This window comes from Denticeps clupeoides, chromosome 11 (genome assembly GCF_900700375.1).
Source record: "Denticeps clupeoides chromosome 11, fDenClu1.1, whole genome shotgun sequence".
NCBI classification, from domain to species: Eukaryota; Metazoa; Chordata; class Actinopteri; order Clupeiformes; family Denticipitidae; genus Denticeps; species Denticeps clupeoides.
In genome coordinates this window covers 13,269,094-13,289,862 of record NC_041717.1, presented here as the reverse complement: position 1 = coordinate 13,289,862, position 20,769 = coordinate 13,269,094, and the positions used below count along the sequence as shown (strand labels likewise).

The 20,769-nt window shown below is 42.2% G+C and overlaps 3 protein-coding genes across 5 annotated transcripts; 1 reads left to right on the top strand and 2 right to left on the bottom strand.

Moving 5' to 3' along the window:
• Positions 1-3,386: 3,386 nt before the first annotated feature.
• hscb (HscB mitochondrial iron-sulfur cluster cochaperone) lies at positions 3,387-7,634 on the bottom strand. The gene is made up of 6 exons (XM_028995857.1): positions 7,329-7,634; positions 6,708-6,804; positions 4,991-5,080; positions 4,605-4,749; positions 4,447-4,494; positions 3,387-4,238 (listed from the first exon to the last, which is right to left on the bottom strand). Exons 1-6 carry the CDS (start codon positions 7,559-7,561, stop codon positions 4,144-4,146), a joined length of 708 nt encoding a protein of 235 aa, XP_028851690.1. The 5' UTR covers positions 7,562-7,634; the 3' UTR covers positions 3,387-4,143.
• chek2 (checkpoint kinase 2) lies at positions 7,550-16,084 on the top strand. 3 transcript variants are annotated; one of them, XM_028995854.1, is made up of 16 exons: positions 7,550-7,955; positions 8,092-8,122; positions 8,786-9,037; positions 9,889-10,013; positions 10,093-10,225; positions 11,626-11,716; positions 11,828-11,924; positions 12,007-12,060; positions 12,291-12,355; positions 12,922-13,036; positions 13,115-13,201; positions 13,304-13,467; positions 15,033-15,148; positions 15,392-15,477; positions 15,574-15,645; positions 15,795-16,084. In XM_028995854.1, the coding sequence occupies exons 3-16, from the start codon at positions 8,794-8,796 to the stop codon at positions 15,876-15,878; spliced, it is 1,533 nt and encodes a 510-aa protein (XP_028851687.1). In that variant the 5' UTR covers positions 7,550-7,955; positions 8,092-8,122; positions 8,786-8,793; the 3' UTR covers positions 15,879-16,084. The 3 variants fall into 3 exon arrangements, with proteins under 3 accessions (XP_028851687.1, XP_028851689.1, XP_028851686.1); XM_028995856.1 differs by having other exon boundaries at positions 7,550-8,122; positions 12,937-13,036; XM_028995853.1 differs by having other exon boundaries at positions 7,550-8,122.
• A 1,571-nt stretch (positions 16,085-17,655) lies between these two features.
• Positions 17,656-20,687, bottom strand: gstt2 (glutathione S-transferase theta 2). The gene is made up of 5 exons (XM_028996371.1): positions 20,524-20,687; positions 19,688-19,775; positions 19,447-19,597; positions 18,272-18,448; positions 17,656-18,172 (listed from the first exon to the last, which is right to left on the bottom strand). Exons 1-5 carry the CDS (start codon positions 20,645-20,647, stop codon positions 18,026-18,028), a joined length of 687 nt encoding a protein of 228 aa, XP_028852204.1. The 5' UTR covers positions 20,648-20,687; the 3' UTR covers positions 17,656-18,025.
• Positions 20,688-20,769: the final 82 nt, after the last annotated feature.

Here is a 20,769-nt window from a genome sequence, read left to right as displayed (position 1 = left end):
TAATTTCAGCTCTGGCCAGGGCCACTTGTCAGTGTTTCCAATGAAATGTATAAAGGGCCAGGGCACACTGAAAAGACCTTCATGTCCTACAAATCTGGCCACAATTTCTTTGGGTGCTTTCAAGTCATTTAATCCAAATCAGAAAGTGTGAAAATGAGTTTGAGGGATACACAAGGTGTTTTGGATCACCGAACAACCGTACTAAAACCATCTGGAGGAGGTGGAATGAGATTTGGAATGAGGTTGAACTTGCAGTACAGTTGGTACAGGAGAAAAAACAGAATGTCTGTACACATTCAGTTAAATTCAATTATATGTGTCCCTCTCATGATGACATCATTCATGTCGCTGGTAAGCTGCACGTCTGTAAATTCCATATTGGTAATGAGGAAAAGACACTTCACAAAAATTAACACGATTTGTAGAGACAGACCCTGCTTTTTGCACTTATATCTGAGGCTTTATACCTGATTAAAGTAAAGTGATTGTCACATGTGATATACAGCACAGCACACACAGTGAAATTTGTCCTGAAATTTAACCCATCACCCTGAGTGAGCAGTGGGCAGCCATGACAGGCGCCCGGGGAGCAGTGTGTGGGGACGGTGCTTTGCTCAGTGGCACCTTGGCAGATCAGGATTCGAACCGGCAACCTTCTGATTATGGGGGCGCTTAGACATTGTGAAAGCACAAGCAAGAAGGAAAAGGTGATACGCCAAGGTCCCGATCACAGTTACTGTTTTCCACATCCTTTACACATCCCTTTATATAACCAATAATTCTCAAATTATAAGAAACATGAATATATCTAGAATAATGTCACCTGCTGTGTCAGGATACACTGCCATTCTGAGGAAATCTGCAGAAATGGGAACAAAAGGAACACAACCGGCACGGGGATGGACTGGGCACGGAATGCAATATAAGAAAACGTATGAAACATATGATAAATCCATGGCGATGGAGGCGGAGTCCCTTCACAGTGTATGCGAGATTGACCCGTGCTTGATCAAATCAGTGCAGAGCGCAGTTCGATCCATATTCATGGAGAACACAACTGGCAGCACATTCAAAAAAAAATACGTAAAGCTGAACTCCCTGCAGTAGCCCCACACTTGTTGCTTGGATATACAGGCACCCCTTGGTCACGTCACGAAAGAACCACGACATAAACATGCCTCTTACTTTCCGGATATTCCTTTCTGATAAATAACAGACGTAAGCCAAGTTTCAGAGAGATGGTTTTACATTAATGCCATGCACATTATGAAAACAAGGCCAGTTTGGGAGTCTTTTGTAATTCATAAGCATGCTTTTCACCTTTCTAGTTTTTCACCTTTCCCTCTTCTTCAGAGCAGATTTTGTTGGCTGATTACAGTCACTTCCAGGGTTGCTCACGCACCGTTTTGAGCACAGTAGTTGCATGACTATGTGCTGTATGCATGCAACCCATATTACTATATTCATTATGTGCTGTACCATCATATTTATAACACAGAACTTTTATGGACAACATGACAGTTAGAATTGAAACCGAACTGAGCAGATCACATTAGATATTTGGAGGATATATTCTTAGCTAATTATATGACTTATTATCATTCAAGCCCTAAAATCAATAGTTGATATCCAGCCTGTAGCTGTACACCCCAATACAGGTCTCCAATATATGTCTGGTGCCTGTAGGTTAAAAAGTAAATGAATGAATGAAGTCCTGTGTTAATCTTCTTTTGCCGATGCCAGCAGGAGGAGAGAAAACCGCTGTCGTTGTTTTTCGAGTATGGAATCGGATCGTGCCGCACCTTGCTTACTTCGGAGCCACATGTTTCCATCTCATCTCTCCGGGCGCTGCGGTCCAAGACAATTTCTTCCTGCCATGCTGCTGTACCTCTGCCACTACATTTTTCGCCTACATCTCTCCCCCTTCCCTTTCAGACTCAATTTCAAAGCGTCCCTGGAGACGTAGGAGGCCTCGGAATTGGTCGATCACGTTTTCCCATTAATTTGGAGGCACTATAGATGCCTCCTGATTAGGGCATGAATAATAAATAGGGCTGGGGTGTCCCTGCGGTAGGTGGGCGGGTGGCATTTCTGTTTAATTCACTCTCCATCTACATGTATTAAGGAAATGACTCCTCTACCGTGGCAACCTGAATGCGTGACACTGTTGCTCCTGACTTAATAAACAACCAGTCAGCTCTTGTTACCACGGGATTTTCCTCCAGTCTTGGAGAATAGGATGTGGAGAAAAAAAAAATCCCTGCAGTGTTGCACAGTGAATTTTGCATCAGAAAAACAACCAGCATCTTCTTCACACGAGCACGCAGACGCTTGGGTTTTCCGTTTCCATCAGTGCCACTCCTGCTCATCCCCACGCATACGAGGCATTAATCCAGACTCCTTTGCTATCGCTCTACAAAATTACATCCAAAACTTGATTTAATTGTGATACTCTAATCAATTTAGAGCACCCACACGAGGGAGAACAAAATATTTACAGTGACAAAATGAGACAACCTTCCATCAAGTGTCTTGGTAAGGTGGCAGGTCACCATGAGAACAGAGTCGGAGCTCTCTGTTGGACACAATTATTTTTTCCATGCTCATCATACAGTCAGGGTTCTTACACATTCTTACACATTTTTTTCTTCAATTCATGGCCATTTGTTCTCTGACATTTCTGTGAATAAGTGGAAAAACTAAAATCACAAAAAGTCAAATTTACCAGAAAATTGGTAAACTAAACTTGTGACAACCCTGAAAAGCTAAACTTAAACAAAAGTGTTTCTTCCTCCAAGTTCGCGTGAGCCTGAGTAAAATGGGCTCCATCATGTTCTGACCTAGATCATCAGCTGTAGTTTTTAAAGGAGACACGCTGCTGCAGAGGTAGATTCTCACTGAAGGCATCAAAGCTATGAATGAACACATGTGGAGTTATGTACTTAACAAAAAGTGGAGACCTGACCTCCACAGTCACCGGACCTGAACCCAATCCAGATGGTTTGGGGTGAGCTGGACCGCGAAAGTAAAGGGGCCAACAAGTGCTAAACACCTCTGGGAACTCCTTCAAGACTGTTGGAAAACCATTTCAGGTGACGACCTTTTGAAGCTCATCGAGAGAATGCCAAGAGTGTGCAAAGCAGTAATCAGAGCAAAGGGCGGCTATTTTGAAGAAACTAGAATATAAAACATGTTTTCAGTTATTTCACCTTTTTTTACATAAGTACATAACTCCACATGTGTTGATTCATAGTTTTGATGCCTTCAGTGAGAATCTACCAATGTAAATGGTCATGAAAATAAAGAAAACACATTGAATGACAAGGTGTGTCCAAACCTTTGGCCTGTACTGTATGTACTTTGTTATACATTCATGTGTCAATGACTTTTCCACAACTTCATGTTTATTTTGGATTAAAACACTTTTCAAGACCTGGAAAATTCTATTTTCAAAGTCCATAACTTTTCCAGGTTTTTAATGACCGTAGGAACCCTGTACAGGGTGGCCCATGCCCTGTAGCTGGGGACCTGGAAGAGGCCACTCCCATCAGGACGGTGTTACCCAATCAGCGCACAACACATCACAACACATGCTGAATTCATGTACAGCGCCTGTCTTTGTCCTCCAACTCACGTTTCTTAGGTAACGTGCTTCCCTCTACAGTTTACACATGGTCCTACATCTGTGGCCGTAAGCACGGGTGTGAGCGCGCACACACACGAGAAGGCCATTACTCTGAAGTGAATTCTTGTATAATTCAGTTTATCTTTCATTATGAGAAATAGCCCAACTGGCAACGATGAGATTATCGGCCAGGACAAATTCAATAATTGTGAGATTTGGCTTCACACAGTCACATTAATGATGTAATTTTCAATAAATTGCTCGGTCTGTTTGAGGCGTGGAAACAGATTACTGGTCCTTATGCTTCCATTCGTATGAGCCGTACCATCAATACTAATTAAAAAGGGTTAAATCACTCCAATCTTCATCTTATGACATGCTGTGTCACATGGTATAAAAACCATGTGACACAGCATTTGCCCATGTTCCATGTTATGGTAACATAGATATGAACCAATATTTATTTATAATGTACATTTTTAATTAAATAAATATGAGCCACCTGGCCCTTGTTTGTCCTATAAGCATTCAATCATCTTTTCTTTAATCTTCTCCTCGATGTTGGCAAAGTATTTCATTTGGGCGAGAAGGGTCTTGCTTGTTTGAAGGTCTCCTGAGACAAAAGAATGGTCATACCGTCACACACCAACAGACGTAAACAGCCGCGCAACTTTATTTCTGCACGGTAAGGAAAGAAATGGCAGGCGTGCTGGGGGACATTACAACTTCACAGCACGTTCATCTGAAAACGGAGCTGTCAGAGCGCGGGAGACGCGGAGAAGAAAGAAAGAAAAGAATAAGATTGTGGCCAAGCATGCTACCTTTGTTCAGCGCCGTGTTTATATGTTCCGTCAGGGCCTTCATTCTCTCTGGAAGTGTGGGGAGGGAAAGAACAAGAGAAACGGTCTATTGTTTCCTTCCCGTCTAGAGTTACGTTTTCAGACATATAATGTGTGGATGTGGGTTCTCCGTGGACAACCTCCCACGGAGTGACCGATGGACTCCATCTCGCGCCGGCTCCTCGTCTCGGCCAGGGTCTCATTGATCGCCATGACTTCAAGGAGAAAGCCGGGCTCCGCCGTGCTGTCGGTCCCCTCGGCCAGGTGCTCGCCCCGGAGCTGCAGCTGAAATAAATCCATCAAAATAACCAGAATGAGGGCGAAAAAAACCTGGATGCACCACAACGATTCCACAAATAACGATTATGATACCATGTTCCAGGAAATCATCTTAAAAAAAAAAAAATACAGGCCAATAAAGCAAAGACTAATTTGGTGCCGTGAGCAAAGATTACATCAGGATATGCAAATTGCCCCCATTTATGTGGAATATAAAAGTATAGGAATAATTCAGGGTCTTTCTTACCATGTACAGCCCACGACTCAGGGGTTTGAGCAGAGTCCTATACGCCGTGTTTACCAGGGCAGACTGGTCTGCTGAAAACTCTTGTTCTTTCTGTCCCAAAAAAAAAAAAAAAAAATTTTTTATATATAAATATATAATATGATACGAATAGACCTATAAAAAGCACTGATTGGGGGTAATTGCAGGAGCCAGGACTCGTTTGGTGATACTGTGATATTGCCATAGAAGCACAGACTGCATCACACTCAAATCACTATCAAATTGGTCAGCAAAAAAAGTATTTACATCCACCAGCTCGATTTTCAGACATTTTCTAGAATGATAGTAGATTTATGAAGAGCCGTTTAGCACGCTCCCCTGCCGCTCCGCCTGTTGTTTTGCGCACTTGCCTGCGAGGAAGCTGCTTTCAGGTATGACAAGACTAGGGTGACGATAATAATTGGATTTTTTCGACAGATCCCTAACTTTTTTTTTTAACATAGAAGAAGCCTCGAATCTGTCAGGGGACACAGGCGTAAGGAATACATGGCAGGTGGAATAATGCGAGGGGGAGGGAATAGGTGGAAAATCTTGTGCGTTTTTCGGGCTGTCAGGCCTGTCAAATCGGAAAGAAAAAAAAAAAATCAATAGCCTCCAGTGGTGGCATCTGGAGCGCTCGCTGTCGAGAGTTCCTCGCGGAAAGCAACCGATTGGACAGGAACGCTTTGCGGGATTAAGCCTGTTCATCTAACGTGGAGGCCCCTTATTAACACAACAGCCAGAGGTATTAATTAATGCTGCCTCTGTGCGCTGGTGAAACGGTTTGGTGGTGATCAAAGAAGGCTTTAGCTCCTTCAGCTGCCTTTGCCTTTAGTGAACTGTAATGAAACAAGGGCTCCATGTCAATTAGTCTCCAGATGTCTCCCGGCTCATCAAAAATCGGAGGCTAAAAATAAAATATCAGCCACTGAAATGGGGATGCTACAGAGACTACGGGCTGAATGTTCTCCGCGCTACGTAACACACAGTGCATGGGGCATGTGCATTAAATGTCACATTCTGAAGCTCGCCCATCAGAATGCTTATGCAGAATGTCTGTATGGTTTGCAGTGTTTAAACTGTATTTAAAAACAATATGCTGTAATTTGTGTATATTATTACAATGTTCAGACTGAATATTATCAGATTTTGAGAGACATAAATCAGGAGGTATTTCAGACGGAGTTTCCCCACTTCCAGGTTTTGTGGGCGTGGTGCTGAGACATCTACATCAGTCCACATTTGCGACGTCCACCATCACACACTATGTAACAGAGAAAACGAGAGGAGACGAACGCCACGTTACACCTGGGCGTGTGGTGTATTGACAGAGAGAGTCAGTTATTAAAATGATTACATATTAATGATTAAAGTATGTGAAAGTGAATAGATTGTCATTGTGAAACACTGCAGCACAGCACACAATGACACAACAAAATGTGTCCTCTGCTTTTAACCATCACTCTTGGTGAGCAGTGGGCAACCATGACAGGCGCCCGGGGAGCAGTGTGTGGGGACGGTGCTTTGCTCAGTGGCACCTTGGTGGATCGGGATTCAAACCGGCAACTTCTGACTGGCGGTTTCCTTAACCTCTCGGCTACCACTGCTACCATGTCTTTTGGTTATTTATGTGTATGTGCTGGGTCATTAATTAAACCCCAAAAAAGGACTTAGTGGTTATGAAAGATTATAATAATACCAGAGTTCTCTGGCTGAAATTGTCTGGATGCAGTGAACGCTGAAGCTGCATGTACGTCCGCTGAAGCTTTTGCGTGTCCAAAGCAAACGACTGTTCACTGTAAGGACAGAAAAAGACAAAAAAAAAATGGACATTATGATTGTGCAGACAACATGTATGTATTTATATGTATTTATTATTGACTTCTTGGACAGAAAGTCCACTTTCAGTAGAATTGCCCATATATCTGGTATATGGTTATGCTATACGTTGATGTATCTTTAAAAAAAGTTTATTATACAACTTCCTGCCGCAGTGCTTTTGCTATGGACACACGTTACTCTTTTAAAAACAGCTACAATTAAATTGACTGCTTGGAGGTCTTATTGGAAATGAACTATATGATGTAATAGTCATAATATACAAGGCCATGTTCCTTGACGTCTATGTTGATGTAGTTACACCAGTCATGTTCAACTATTATTAATAATACATCAGGAATGGGCCCAAGATAATGGAGTTACTCTTGAACTGTTTTATTGGCTCAAGTCATATAAAATAACAACAATAGCGATATTAATTAAAAGCTTATGCTTTACCTGTCTAATTCAGGTTAATGACAGGCCTAACTGGGTCTCTCACCAGTCCATGATCTGGAAGTAAGAGGCGGCCGCATCGGGCGGCTGCACCGCTCGGCAGGACGGGCAGAGGAAGGAGGGCGCCGGCGAGCCGCAGCTCCAGCAGGCGCGGCGCGGGCTCCGCCCAGACTCGTGTCTCCTGAAGGTGACCGGCGCCGCGCCCCGAGACCTGGACACGCGTGGAGGGCTCGCCACGAGTCGACGCGGGCCGAAAAGACGGCGAAGCGCCTGATTCATATCCCGACGTAGTCAGAAGCGCGCAGAATTCGGCGTGGTGCTTCGCCACACAAACCCACGCCGGCTTCCTACTTCCGGTGTGGGGGGGGGGAATGCTTCAAAATGATTCATACATGATGGGCATCTATCTGGTTCAATGATCACCTGTTACGTTTAGTGAAATATTCTCGATTGTAAATAGTAATAGACAGTTATTCATGCCAGTCTGGTGGGGACTTTTAGTTTATAAATCCACGGACGTTCATGGGTACTACATTTCCCATCATCCTCAGCGCCGCTTCTTATTGGCCAAGTTCGTAAAACGTATATTGCGCTGATTTCGTGTGATGTGTCCGGACAGAACCCGGCAAATTTGGCACGTGCTCTCCCTCTTTTTCATTTCCGTGAGATTACGGTAGGTTAAATATCGATACCCTTTACCGCCGTACGCGCTGGGACTGACTGTAAAGTTGTAGAATCACCCAAACATGCTTTTTTTCTGTTTGTTTGTTTTTAATACTTTTAATACGACATTCTGACCGTCCACTCAGTGGCAGGAACAGCAAGTCTAAGCTTGTAATTGTGAGTAGAACTAAATTAAATATCATTTCACGCATTGTATATCAGTGGGAACTGCATTTTAAGACATCTAGTCTCTAGGGTCTTGCTGGGCTCTGCAGAGAATTGCACATTATGAGATATCATCATTAATCAAGACATTTATGCATAAATAATCAGTATTGAAGAATCGAATGCTGGTACGTACTCCATTTAGATGACTGTAATGAAATAATTGCATGTAGTGTCAGACAAATTTCTCTGCTCAATCATCTTTCCTGCACTTTAACACACTACTTAATTTAAATTGTAAATTGTGAGTGTAAGTGTGAAACACTACAGCGCAGCACACGGTGATGCAACGAAATGTGTCCTCTGCTTTTAACCATCACCCTTGGTGAACATGACAGGCGCCTGGGGAGCAGTCTGTGGGGACGTTGCACCTCAGTGGCACCTTGGCAGATCGGGATTCGAACCGGCAACCTTCTGACACCGGGGCCGCTTCCTTAACCGTTAGGCCACCACTCCCTGTAGTGGTGTATCTGTATGTTCTTGTATAATGACGTAAAGGCAAATATCTGTCTATCTAAAGGAAGGGGAGACTACTGTGTCTTTAAGTGATTTCTGTTGATTAGTAAATAGCATGCTGATGTGTTCTATTATTTCTCCCGCCCTCTCCTTTTAAAGGCAACAGCATGTCTCAGGACCCCGCTTCTGGTAGTCAGTCTCAGACACAATCTCAGCCCCAGACACAGTCTCAAGGAGGCTCCAGCTCCTCTGGTCCAGGCTCAACCAGCCAGTCGTCCTCGTCCGGCTCCGGCACACTCAGCTCGGTAGAAACCATCCCTGTCAAAGACCTTGCCTCCATACCAGAGGAGGAACCCGAACCCGAGCCGTGGGGACGTCTACTACCCTTGGTGAAAGGATTCAGACTGCACAGTAAGAGCCCATGGTCCTGTGTCTGGGAGAGACAAGTGCCAGGTTTGGTTTAAAACGGCATCAAATGACTTCAGTTGACCGCAATGTTGATGAGTGATCACTGGCATCAGAATCAGTCAAACATTTACATTAACAGCATTTATCAGACTCCCTTACAATCAGTAGTTACAGGGACAGTCCCCCCTGGAGCAATTTAGGGTTAAGTGTCTTGCTCAGGGACACAGTGGTAGTAAGTGGGATTTGAACCTGGGTCTTCTGGTTCATAGGCGAGTGTGTTACCCACTAGGCTACTAGCGCCCCAATCACAGAGAGGGGGCTGAGATTTCTTTGTTTACTTGCTTATAAGACTGTTACAACTTTAAGAAGAATAAATCCATATGCATTGGGGAGAAAAATAATTTGTGAGATTCACAACATTAGTGATAAAATGTGTTCACCTTTTAACAGCTTCACTTTTCTTTATATTTGGGAGTTGGGGAGTCTTTTGTAACTTTGCAGTTAAATGACATATTTTGTTGCTGAAATTAAGTGAAAATGAAATACTGCAGCACAACACAGAGTGACACAAAGAAATGCTTCCTCTGCATTTAACCATCATCCTTGTTGAGCAGTGGGCAGCCATGACAGGCGCCCGGGGAGCAGTGTGTGGGGACGGTGCTTTGCTCAGTGGCACCTTGGCAAGCTAGCAAACTTCCGAATAAGGGACCCTCTCCTTGAACGTGAGGCCACCACTGCTTGGTGCTAAAAGCCAATGTATCTCATCAGAAATGCCTGCAAAGGAAGAAATCAGCAGGCTCGGGTCAAAGGTCAGTCCCTGGCAAAGAATAAATTTCATGCTTTTGCGTTGGCAGACTGCGTGGAGGATGAGTATTGGTTTGGCAGAGACCACAAGTGCCAATATGCCTTTGATGATCCCCAGATTCTGATGTCACCTTTGTACAAGACGTACAGTAAGCGCCATTTCCGCATTTTCAGGGTAGGTCTTGTTTGTTAGCCAATGCTTTGTTGCATTGACGGCTGAGAAGAATGACCACATTTTTTTCTCTTTTTCCCAGGAAAACAATATTGTATTCATAGAGGATAACAGCGGAAACGGCACTTTTCTTGATGGAATATTAATAGGACGTGGCAAAAGGGTTCCCCTGGCAAATACAGCAGAGCTGGCACTTGCAGAGCAAGGGAACAAAGGTGAGATGATCAGACTATTATTCAAATACACATGAGGGTTTCTGTGAGTGCTAAAAAAGTATAAAATCGATATTCAGAATCATTGGCCCTACAAATTCTTAAATCTTGACCATTTTTTCTACCTTAGTGCAGCTGTGTATTAACACCATAATGTGTTATTAATGTTTATTATGGAAATTTTACTTTGTGAAATTATTTAACATTAATACAAGTTCCCCTAGCCTGTGTATGGTCCTTTCGTGCTTTGGCTATTCTGCTTTGCTGTTCAGCGATGCTTTTGCTTTTTCAGGCCAGAAAATTTCCCACCCTTCTCCTAAACAGTATGACTTTCAAACGTGTGAAGCACTGCCCAGTGATTGGATGTAAAAATGAGCACGAATGTTTGCTTTTTTTTTTTTTTTTTTTGTTAGTTCTGTCAAGGAATACTTGAAGAATCAGTTGGTTAATTAAATATTTTTCTGGAATAATGCTGACACAACTTCCTGTCTGTGCCAAACATTGTCGTGGGTGAATGGTGTTGATCATTTCCACGAATGGCCGCTCTCCTCCTCGTCCCGCCTCTCTCCTCCTCCTCATTTGCAGTTAAAGCTACCGACAACAAAACGACGCATCCTGGGGAAATCTCATTGTGTGACTGGATAAAAGTGGCTGTGATTCTGCACCAAGGCTGAATTTTAGAAAGAGACTTTCAGATACAGAACAATATTGCCTATATAGAATCAAAAAACATAATACTGGACCTTTAAGTTAGACTTTTACAGTTACAGCATTTATCAAATGCATTTATCTAGAGCGACTTACAAGCCGTAGTTACAGGAACAGTGCCACTGCAGGCACGCTGCTAGTAAGTGGGGTTTGAACCTGGGTCTTCTGGTTCATAGGCAATGAAAATTCTGCAAATGGACAGTCAGGTCCGGTGTGTCTTTATGTGCAGGGAAAACATACAAGTGAATTTGAGTGACTTTTGACAATGACCAACTTCTCCAACAGTAGAAGAAGAAAGAAGTGAAGTGATTGTCACATGTGATACACAGCAGCACAGCACACGGTGCACACAGTGAAATTTGTCCTCTGCATTTAACCCATCACCCTGAGTGAGCAGTGGGCAGCCATGACAGGCGCCCGGGGAGCAGTGTGTGGGGACGGTGCTTTGCTCAGTGGCACCTCAGTGGCACCTTGGCGGATCGGGATTCGAACCGACAACCTTCTGATTACGGGGCCGCTTCCTTAACCGCTAGGCCACCACTATCCCAGTAGACTTGATACCAGATGCCACAGGAGACCTAAAGAGGTCTTGTCTCATGTCTCAGCTACATGATGTTTGGAAGATGCTTTGTTGTGGCTGGTCGTTGGATGTTCGGAGGCACGGTTTATAATCTGGGTTTCACGTGTGATTCCAGTGTTTGTGTTCATCGACTTGACAAAAGACGACCAGGCAAACTTCCCAAAAGAATTTCACCAGAAATACATGATTACCCGAAAGATTGGGGTGTAAGTACTGAATTTGATGTTTATTTACATTATCCAAGTTCCATTTACTTCATTTTTGTTTATGCAAAATTATGAATTAATTGCTGAGTTTATGTGTTTATGACTTTGCAGTGGTGTTTGTGGCGAAGTGAAGTTGGCATTTGAACGAGAAACATGCAAGAAAGTTGCCATTAAAACAATTAACAAAAAGGACTTTCCTTCCGAGGGGGTAAAGAACTGCTTCTGTTCTAGTTCTTATTGGCCGTAGTGCATTGACCTTATAAATATTATTTTCATGCTTGATGTTTCAGACGGCCACAAGAAATGCTGAGCGAGAAATTGAAATCTTAAAAAGAATCGATCATGTAAGCATGAATTTATGCAAAACATATGTAAATTAAAACCGATCTGTCTAGTTTTTCATATCTATTTATTTATTTAGTGGATCTTTATTGTTAATCATTTTACTTTTTGTCAGATTTTTTTTTATAGAACATTAGTTTCCATGTAAATATTAGATTTGATATATGTAATTTGGCCACATTTGAATATAATGTATTTATAATGTATAATATATTTTTTTCCTGCCTTACAGCCCTGCCTTATAAAAACTGAAGACTTTTTCCAAACAGATGATTCGTACTACATTGTTTTGGAGTAGTAAGTGCACAAAATATCTTTTTAGGGCATACATAATTTAATACCTGTGCATTAAAAGATATGAGCATGTTACGTTTCTGAATTTCCAAATAGAAAATTAATTTTTCTACCATAATGAATGTGTGACCTCTTTCTCATTACTTCATGAGGATATCAATTGTATTCGGGGTGTGGTACTCTATTTTGTGACCAAACATCAACTTGAGGTTAAAGCAATCACATTTTTTTATTAAAACAAGATGCCTTTTGTCTGTGGGATAATGAAACTATTAATAAGTACCTCTGGCAGTAGGATGCCGTAAATCACATCCAGCACTTCCACTCGCTCTTCAGGCAGCCATTTGAGAAGATAAAAGGAGAACTGGAGCACCCCACACGGCAAATAAACCAGCTTCAGGCCCTAAAACACACGTTTTTTTTACCGAATGACTGTTTGTAGCCCGCCTCGTATCTGCCGCGATTTGGTGGTAGACGATCGATGAACTCTGATGTTGAGGAATCCCAAACACACCCGAGTGCCGCAGAGCCCATCTCAGACGTCTTGTTTAAACCTCCACTAACCACAGTGGACTGTCTTTCAGCATGGAAGGTGGGGAGCTTCTAGACCGAATCAAGGGGAAAGGTCAGCTGGACGAGACATACGCCAAGTTATACTTTTACCAAATGCTGAGGGGCATGGAGGTGGGTTCATTTGTTCACCCTTTTTCATATTTTGGCCATTGGTTAGTAACTGATTCCTTTTTTGTGTATGTGTTTCAGTACCTCCACCAAAACGATATTATTCACAGAGACTTAAAACCAGAAAATGTGCTCCTCTCCTCCCATGATGACGTCTGCCTTGTTAAAGTCAGTGGAGGAAAGCTTTCTTTGTTGTTTGACGTGTCCGTCCAAGCTTAATGCAGAATTGAACTTTCATCACCACCATATTTCCCGTCCTCGTTTTTCCAGATAACTGACTTCAATCAGTCTAAGATTCTGGAGGAGACGTCTCTGATGAGGACACTTTGTGGGACGCCGTCCTACCTGGCCCCCGAGGTGTTCCTCAACGCTGCTACGGTGGGCTACACCGGCGCTGTGGACTGCTGGAGTTTGGGGGTGCTGCTGTTTGTTTGGTAGGAGGAGCATTTTACAACCTATATGAACGTTGCATAACTGGTGTAATTATGCGAGTACATTAATGATCAAACAAGATTTTAGTTGGGAAACTATTTTTTGATTTATAGGAATCTTATATACATATACATAGGAATATATATATACATATTTTCTTTCATGCTGTTGCCTTTTCTTTAAATGCATGTGGTGTCACACAAATGTCATGTTTTGTGTGCCTGTAGCTTACATTGTTTTATTTCCTTTCCATTGCTTAAAAAGGGCTGTAGACTATCACAAAGCCAGGAGTCATTAGCCAATAGCAATCAAACATGTCACCATAGTTACCCAAGTGACCCCCATTTTTTTTTTTTTTTTTTTTATGAACATAGGGAGGGGACCGTAGGGAATGTAGACCGTGAATATTGCTGATCCAATTCTTGCCTTCTGAGGAACCAGTCAGTCAGGTTTCTGGTGGTGCCCTCCACACATGTGGAGTTCTTCTTCACTGAGACACTCACACACCGACGCTGCCATTTCTGTGTCGTATTAGGCTCTGGTGGCCCTGTCCTCGTTCACAGCACTGTAGCTTGTGGGCATGTAGCCTGGAGCCATGTCACCCATATGTAACTGATAACCAGTACAAAAGTTTGCCTGTGGCACTCATTTAATGTCACATTTTGCAGATTTGTGTCTTCAGTGACAGGTCTGTATTAGGCTTGCAAGGGTACTCTGTTAAATACCAAACTACACCGTTTGGGCCGCACTGAATGGTCCATACACCCTTATGGACTAATTTTGAAACTGTTGAAACCAAGTCACTCGAGTTGCTGCTCCTCGCCGGCACCGCCATCTTTGTTTTGGAACCAACAGTTTTGAATACTTTGGCTTTTAGGATAAAACAAAAGAAAATAACCCACACATTGTTCGCTTTATGCAAAAAGAACATGCTGAAAACTAACCGAAACCAGTGTATAGTGTATTAACTTATTGTTAAACTTCATCGCTAAAGGTATGGTTCTTTACTGTTGAAGTTGAGCTTTATTGTCATTATGTGATTTGTCATTTATTGTTATTGAAATAATGTTTCTCCGGAACCTGGTGCTACATGTAACATTTCAACAATTAGACAAAGTTGCATACTGACAAAAAGTGCACGTGTGCGACACAGACAAACTGGGCTACATAAAGTGTAAACAGGGGACACGGGCAGTGCAAGAATAACATTTAACTAAAACATGTAGACAACAATGAGACAGACTGTGCTAAACAAGTGACTGGACCACTTCCTCAGGCTTTTGGGGCAGTGGCGGCCTGGCAGTTAAGGAAGCGTCCCCATAATCGGAAGGTGCCACCTAGCAAAGCACAGTCCCCACACACTGCTCCCCGGGCGCCTGTCATGGCTGCCCACTGCTCACTAAGGGTGATGGTTAAAAGCAGAGGACACATTTCGTTGTGTCACCGTGTGCTGTGCTGCAGTGTCTCACAATGACAATCACTTTTTTTTTTCATTTTCACTTAGGCATACAATCTCGCTGCTCCAGCCTCTCTTTACTTTGAACACCTTTCTTTGTATTATTTACAGTTTGAGTGGTTACCCGCCTTTCCACCAAAGCCTGGGCGATTTGCCTGTGCAGGAACAGATAACTCGGGGACAATACACACTTGTACCTTCAAGGTGGAAGAAAGTCTCAGAAGAAGGTTAACTCTATACTTCACTTGTTTTGCAAATGGTCATATTCTGTATTCTTGATTTGGTCCCATATCAATAATGCACATTTATTGTAATTTATTTGTTAAATAATGCAGAACTCACTCACCATATTTTTATTTTGAGATAAGATTACACAAATTCTAGAGTGGTTTTTAGCATTTTGTCCTGTTGCTAAAATGAAATAAATATGATTTTTATGTGTGCTTTTTATGCCCCCTTATGCTTTGCAGCCAAAGACATGGTGCGAAAGCTCCTCGTCGTTGATCCTATGGAACGCTTGACCGTTGAGCAGGCATTGGCGCATCCTTGGCTGGAGGTTAGAGCCACTTATTAGTGTGATCAGTAAGAATAATTCATTTGGATGTTTTATGCCATGTCACCTCTGTTTTGTTTTTACTTATTTATTTTCAAGGATCCTGGCATGAGGCAACGCTCATACCAGATCATGTATCCTCATTCTTCTGCTGCATTGGATGATGTGCAGGTAATAAAATATTTTCTAGTGCACAGCATGTAGCCCACAATGATTAATTCTGCATCAGAACCATTACATGACCACATATCTAATTGAATTCTGCTGCCATCGCAACCCAACTTTAAATAAAAGGATGTCTTTTTTTTTTTTTTTTTAAGCCCTCCACCAGTCATAAACGCAAGCGTGAAGATGAAGACACAGAAGAACAGCCTGCAAAACGTGGATCACAAGAATCCAAATGACTACGACTGTATCAAGTCTTTGTGTGCCACTGGATTTGCATGTTGTCCTTCACTTTTATCATATTAAATTCGAGTGTTTGTTAAGGCCGTCCATCATGTAGCATTCTGTCGTTCTGTACATAGTCCACCCCTGCTCCAGACCACTTTGTAAATAAGAGTTTATAGTAAAAGTCATGAAATAAATGTTATGATTTTTATTATTTTGACTTCCTTTTTCCAGTTTGTTTATTGCTTGACTAACCTCTGAACTCCAAAAATGGCAACTTTATGTAACAGGTTACATAATGCAATTAAAAAAAAATTGAATCCTGAACATTTATTGTAGGAAAAAGTTATTATTAAATTAGTTACTTATTGGAGGGTTCATGATTACAATTTCTGCTGTAATCATGGGACTAGTATTCAGGGATGTAGTAGCCTAGTGGGTAACACTCTCGCCTATGAACCAGATGACCACAAAGTCACAGGGTCACTTAGCATCATTGTGTCCCCGAGCAAGACAGGGGTGTAAATACTGATGTAAAAGTGTAAATCCTCATTGTGATTCGCTCTGATAAGGGCACCTGATAAATACTGAGTGCATGTCTCAGCACTCAGTTCCTGCGGACTGTAAAAATCCCTGTGAAGCAGACAAGTCGCCAGTCCCGACATTGAACCTGTTTGTTTGGATGTTGGACCTGGACTGTCCACACACTGTATCCTGCCACCGAAAGCCACCACTGTAGGATCTTTCTCGTGTGATTTCTTTCCTTCCTTCCTATTTCTATTCAGCCTCCATCATTATAAAGTAAATGTATTTCTTTTGATAGTGTCCGCCATAAAAAGACACCTCATTGTTGCAATATTAAATAATTGCCATTTAGAAATAACACACAGCTATTAATAGACAGTACTCTTACGTAGAGGCAATGCGTGGGATTGTGGGGGATTTATGGAAAGCAAGTGGGAGACAGTGAGGAGTCTCCAACCCTATGTCCAGTAAATGAGCCTGAACCACGCCCAGGTTCCACCCAGTCTCTTGATGCTGGACACTGCTGAGCCGGTTTCGACCTGAACAGCATCCAGTGAAAGCGCCGTTCTTGGCGTGGTGAACACCATCACTGCATGCACCAGCCTCACAACCCCACAGAACCATGGTCAAGGTTGAATTTGAACTTTGACAGAGAATCCAAGATGGTTGATTTAATTTGATCATCTTACCATGACAACATATATGAAACAGAAATAGCATGTGTTCGCTATAGATCTACTTTTCAGTTTGTTAACTGAAATAACGAGGTATAGTTACTAAAAAGCATCATGTGTTGGTAGCAGCCTAGTGGGTAACACACCCAAAGTCCACAGAACAACCATCCACATTGTTCAATGCCCTTGAATGTAATGTATTTGATTTAGCAGCGCTGCTCATTTTTAAAACTTTATAACTGTATCATCTCACAGCAAAATTAAGTTTAGCCTAAAGTTTGACTTTATGGTGGCTGTTATTATATTATCTTTATTAAAATTGATAAATTATAATGAGTTAATTCATGAATTGAAAGGAGTTTGACGGTAGTGACATTAAGTACTGCTGTAAGGTAAACACTGCCAACTTACAACATTTCTAAATTATTAACAGTTAAGAATACTTTTGGAAATTATGATTGAATAATCAAATGTAATTCGTTACATTACTTTTATGTAGTGATTGAAACTTCTACACTACTACTACGTTTTAAATAGCGTAACTTGTAATTATAATGAATTACATTTCCAAAGTAATCTTCCCAACACTGACTATAGTCAAAGGCCACTGTATGTATTTTCATATGCAAAAATTTAAAACACCATGAATAGTAAGTCCAGTCATTAGGCAGTAATTAACATTTAAAATGTTTCCCTTATATAAAATAAGTATATATTATTTCCATTGTTATTTTGACAATCATTTTTAAAAATCTATGTTAACTTAACATTTCAATTTACCGTTTATCATTGTAACAACAGAATCTCCCTGCTTTTATATATTGACATTTGCTCATGAGAATTCAACATTTTAATTAGATCTTAAGAATTAGTATTATTATTTCAGCCCCTGCTTTTGGAGGCTAAATTGATCAGAGATTGCTGAAGCAAAATCACATCTGGGTTGTAGTTATTTTTTTTTTTTACAGTTTTGGTTTGGCTTTGTCCCTTAATCTGTAGAGCACTGAATGAGCTTCGTCAAAAGAACCCTTCAGAGCTGACTGCACTCTGCTTCTCCAGGTCAGGAGCTGGGGATGATCCTGAAGAATATCTCTGCCTCCACCAAAGGGCTGAAAAACATAACAGCAGCATTACAAATATATATCTGCGTTCAAGTGCATTTAACTTTGTGTTCGTGCCCATCTTTACTCTTCGGCAGCTGTGCTCACCTGCATAAGTTCACAGATACAGAGCAGGTCAGCCAGGGTGATGTCATCTCCGCAGAGGAAAGGCTGTCTCTTCAGGAACATGGCCTCCAGTTTCTCTAGAGTGTCCCCGAGCTCCACCAACGCTTTCTCTATCTTTGCTGGTTCTGTTGGCTGTCCGGTCATACGAGGGAGCAGCACCTGCGCAAACCATCGTCCGTCTGATTGTTAGAAGGAAATGTCTGGCTGCTCCATACAAAAAAAGGAAAGCAAATGGGGAAAAAGAAAATGTGTGTGTGCCGGAGAGATGTGGTTACACTAGATGTGTATTTCTCTAAATGTTTGCTTTGTGTCTTTTATTTTCTAAAGACTTTTATTTTGGTTACCTGTATAGGGTGGTAGTAGCCTAGTGGGTAACACACTCGCCTAAGAACCAGAAGACCCAGGTTCAAATCCCGCTTACTACCATTGTGTCCCTGAGCAAGACACTTAACCCTAAATTGCTCCAGGGGGGGACTGTCCCTGTAACTACTGATTGTAAGTCGCTCTGGATAAGAGCGTCAGATAAATGCCATAAATGTAAATGTATTCTGGTGAGGGTAAGGGAATTATTGTGACAACCTGGGTTAATTGTGGAATATCTAAGTGTGTTAGTGTTGCTGGTTATATCAAATATGTTTCTGTACTTTCTGTTTGTTTAATTCATGGTTACTGTGAAAAGCTATGTGAGTTATAAACCTCTGATCACCCCCCAAAAATTGTATGGTAGCGCCTATGCCCTTGGGTTAGTGGGTCGGAGACCTGGTTCCGTTCTCTTGAACACATGGCGTGGGGTTGGTGCAAAGAATGTTGTTTTTTTAATTATAAATGATGTACATATTAGGAATATTCTGTGTGTGCATGTTCTTAGAATACTGTATATTGTAGGCGCAGGAAGGAGGGAGACGCGATGTTCTGATGCGACTTTGCTTTTTGTGCAGAAAAACACACATGGTTAAGCAATCTCTTGGTGTCATCTCGTCATTTGCTGTTCGAGAAGCAAAATAAAAATACACAAAACAGAACAAGAACCGCTACATCTGCAATTATTGTACTTATGAATTGTATTGCAGTAGCAGGTATCTGCGGTGATGACGTTACGATGGAAGTGAAAGCCAATGGACATTCTCCACGAGTATTACAGTGAGGTCGGAGCTCACCTCCAGGATGAAGACCTTGGCAGCGTGTGGTCGAGTGTAGCTATGATGCCAGGCAGTGTATTCGTCCACCTTTGCCCTCCTCTCCGGTTGCCGAGGGTACCAGTGCTCCGGGGCGTTGTAGGTGTTGGCCAGATATTTCAGTATGGCGTCGCTGAGCAATGACAAATACCCAAGTTTATTCGACTGGTCCGTGCTAACTTGAATTCGACTGTGGTGGTACTTTTTTTTTTTTTTTTTTTACCTTTCGGTCAGAACAAAGCCATTGTCAACCATCACCGGGACTTTCTTCATTGGGTTAAGTTTGGCGAACTCGGGCGTCTGGTGTTCGCCTGTTGGTGGGTGAGTAGTTTACATTTACATTTACATTTACAGCAGCATTTATCAGACGCCCTTATCCAGAGCAACTTACAATCAGTAGTTACAGGGACAGTCACCCTGGAGCAATTTAGGGTTAAGTGTCTTGCTCAGGGACACAATGGTAGTAAGTGGGATTTGAACCTGGGTCTTCTGGTTCATAGTCGAGTGTCTAACCCACTAGGCCACTGTAGTTAACAGTTTGAGCGTGAAATATATCTTTAAAAAATATGTTATTCCAACAGCAACAACGTTTCAGCCCTCTGTTGTAGAGGGCTTTCTCACGTCTGACCTTTTTTGAGATAACCATGACCTGGATGATTGAGACCCTTCACAGTATAATACTGAGCGTTGAAATATTCCTGCCGCTAGATGGCGCTGCGCTGTCGGCAGCGGGCTCGGCTTTATTTATGTGTTGCAGTAGGTGAAGGTTCAGTCTCAGCGCTGCTTTATGCTGCTCTTATCTGCAAGTGACCCTCCACCTTGAACTAGTGTATTATATAACTTCCATCTTCTCACGTATTTATTCAGAAACTAATAATTACAACTGGACATATTTACTGGCAAGTGAATGAATTGCATGAGTCGTGCACGTTTTATTAATGCAAACATATTGACGTGTATTTGAAGTGGCCTTTATACGCACCTTTTCCCATATAAACTGTGCAGACAGGACTGTGTGACCTTGCTTGAGCTTCGAATAGTGATAGTAAACCGACTCACCTTTGCGCAGGGCTACCATTTTCACCGTGTGCGGTATTTTAGTCGACCTCAGAAATATCTGCACTGCCCTGCACGGCTGTGAGAGTAAATCGAGGTAAACCTCCACTGCTTTCCTCGCAGCCATGGCGAACCTCGGGGCGTCCTCGGGGATCGATTAGTCTGTGGTCACCTAGCCAGGCAAGAGCAATCAGACGCCGAATTCTCGTCATCACTAAGAACCTAAAACTGGCCTGTTTTACATAAATA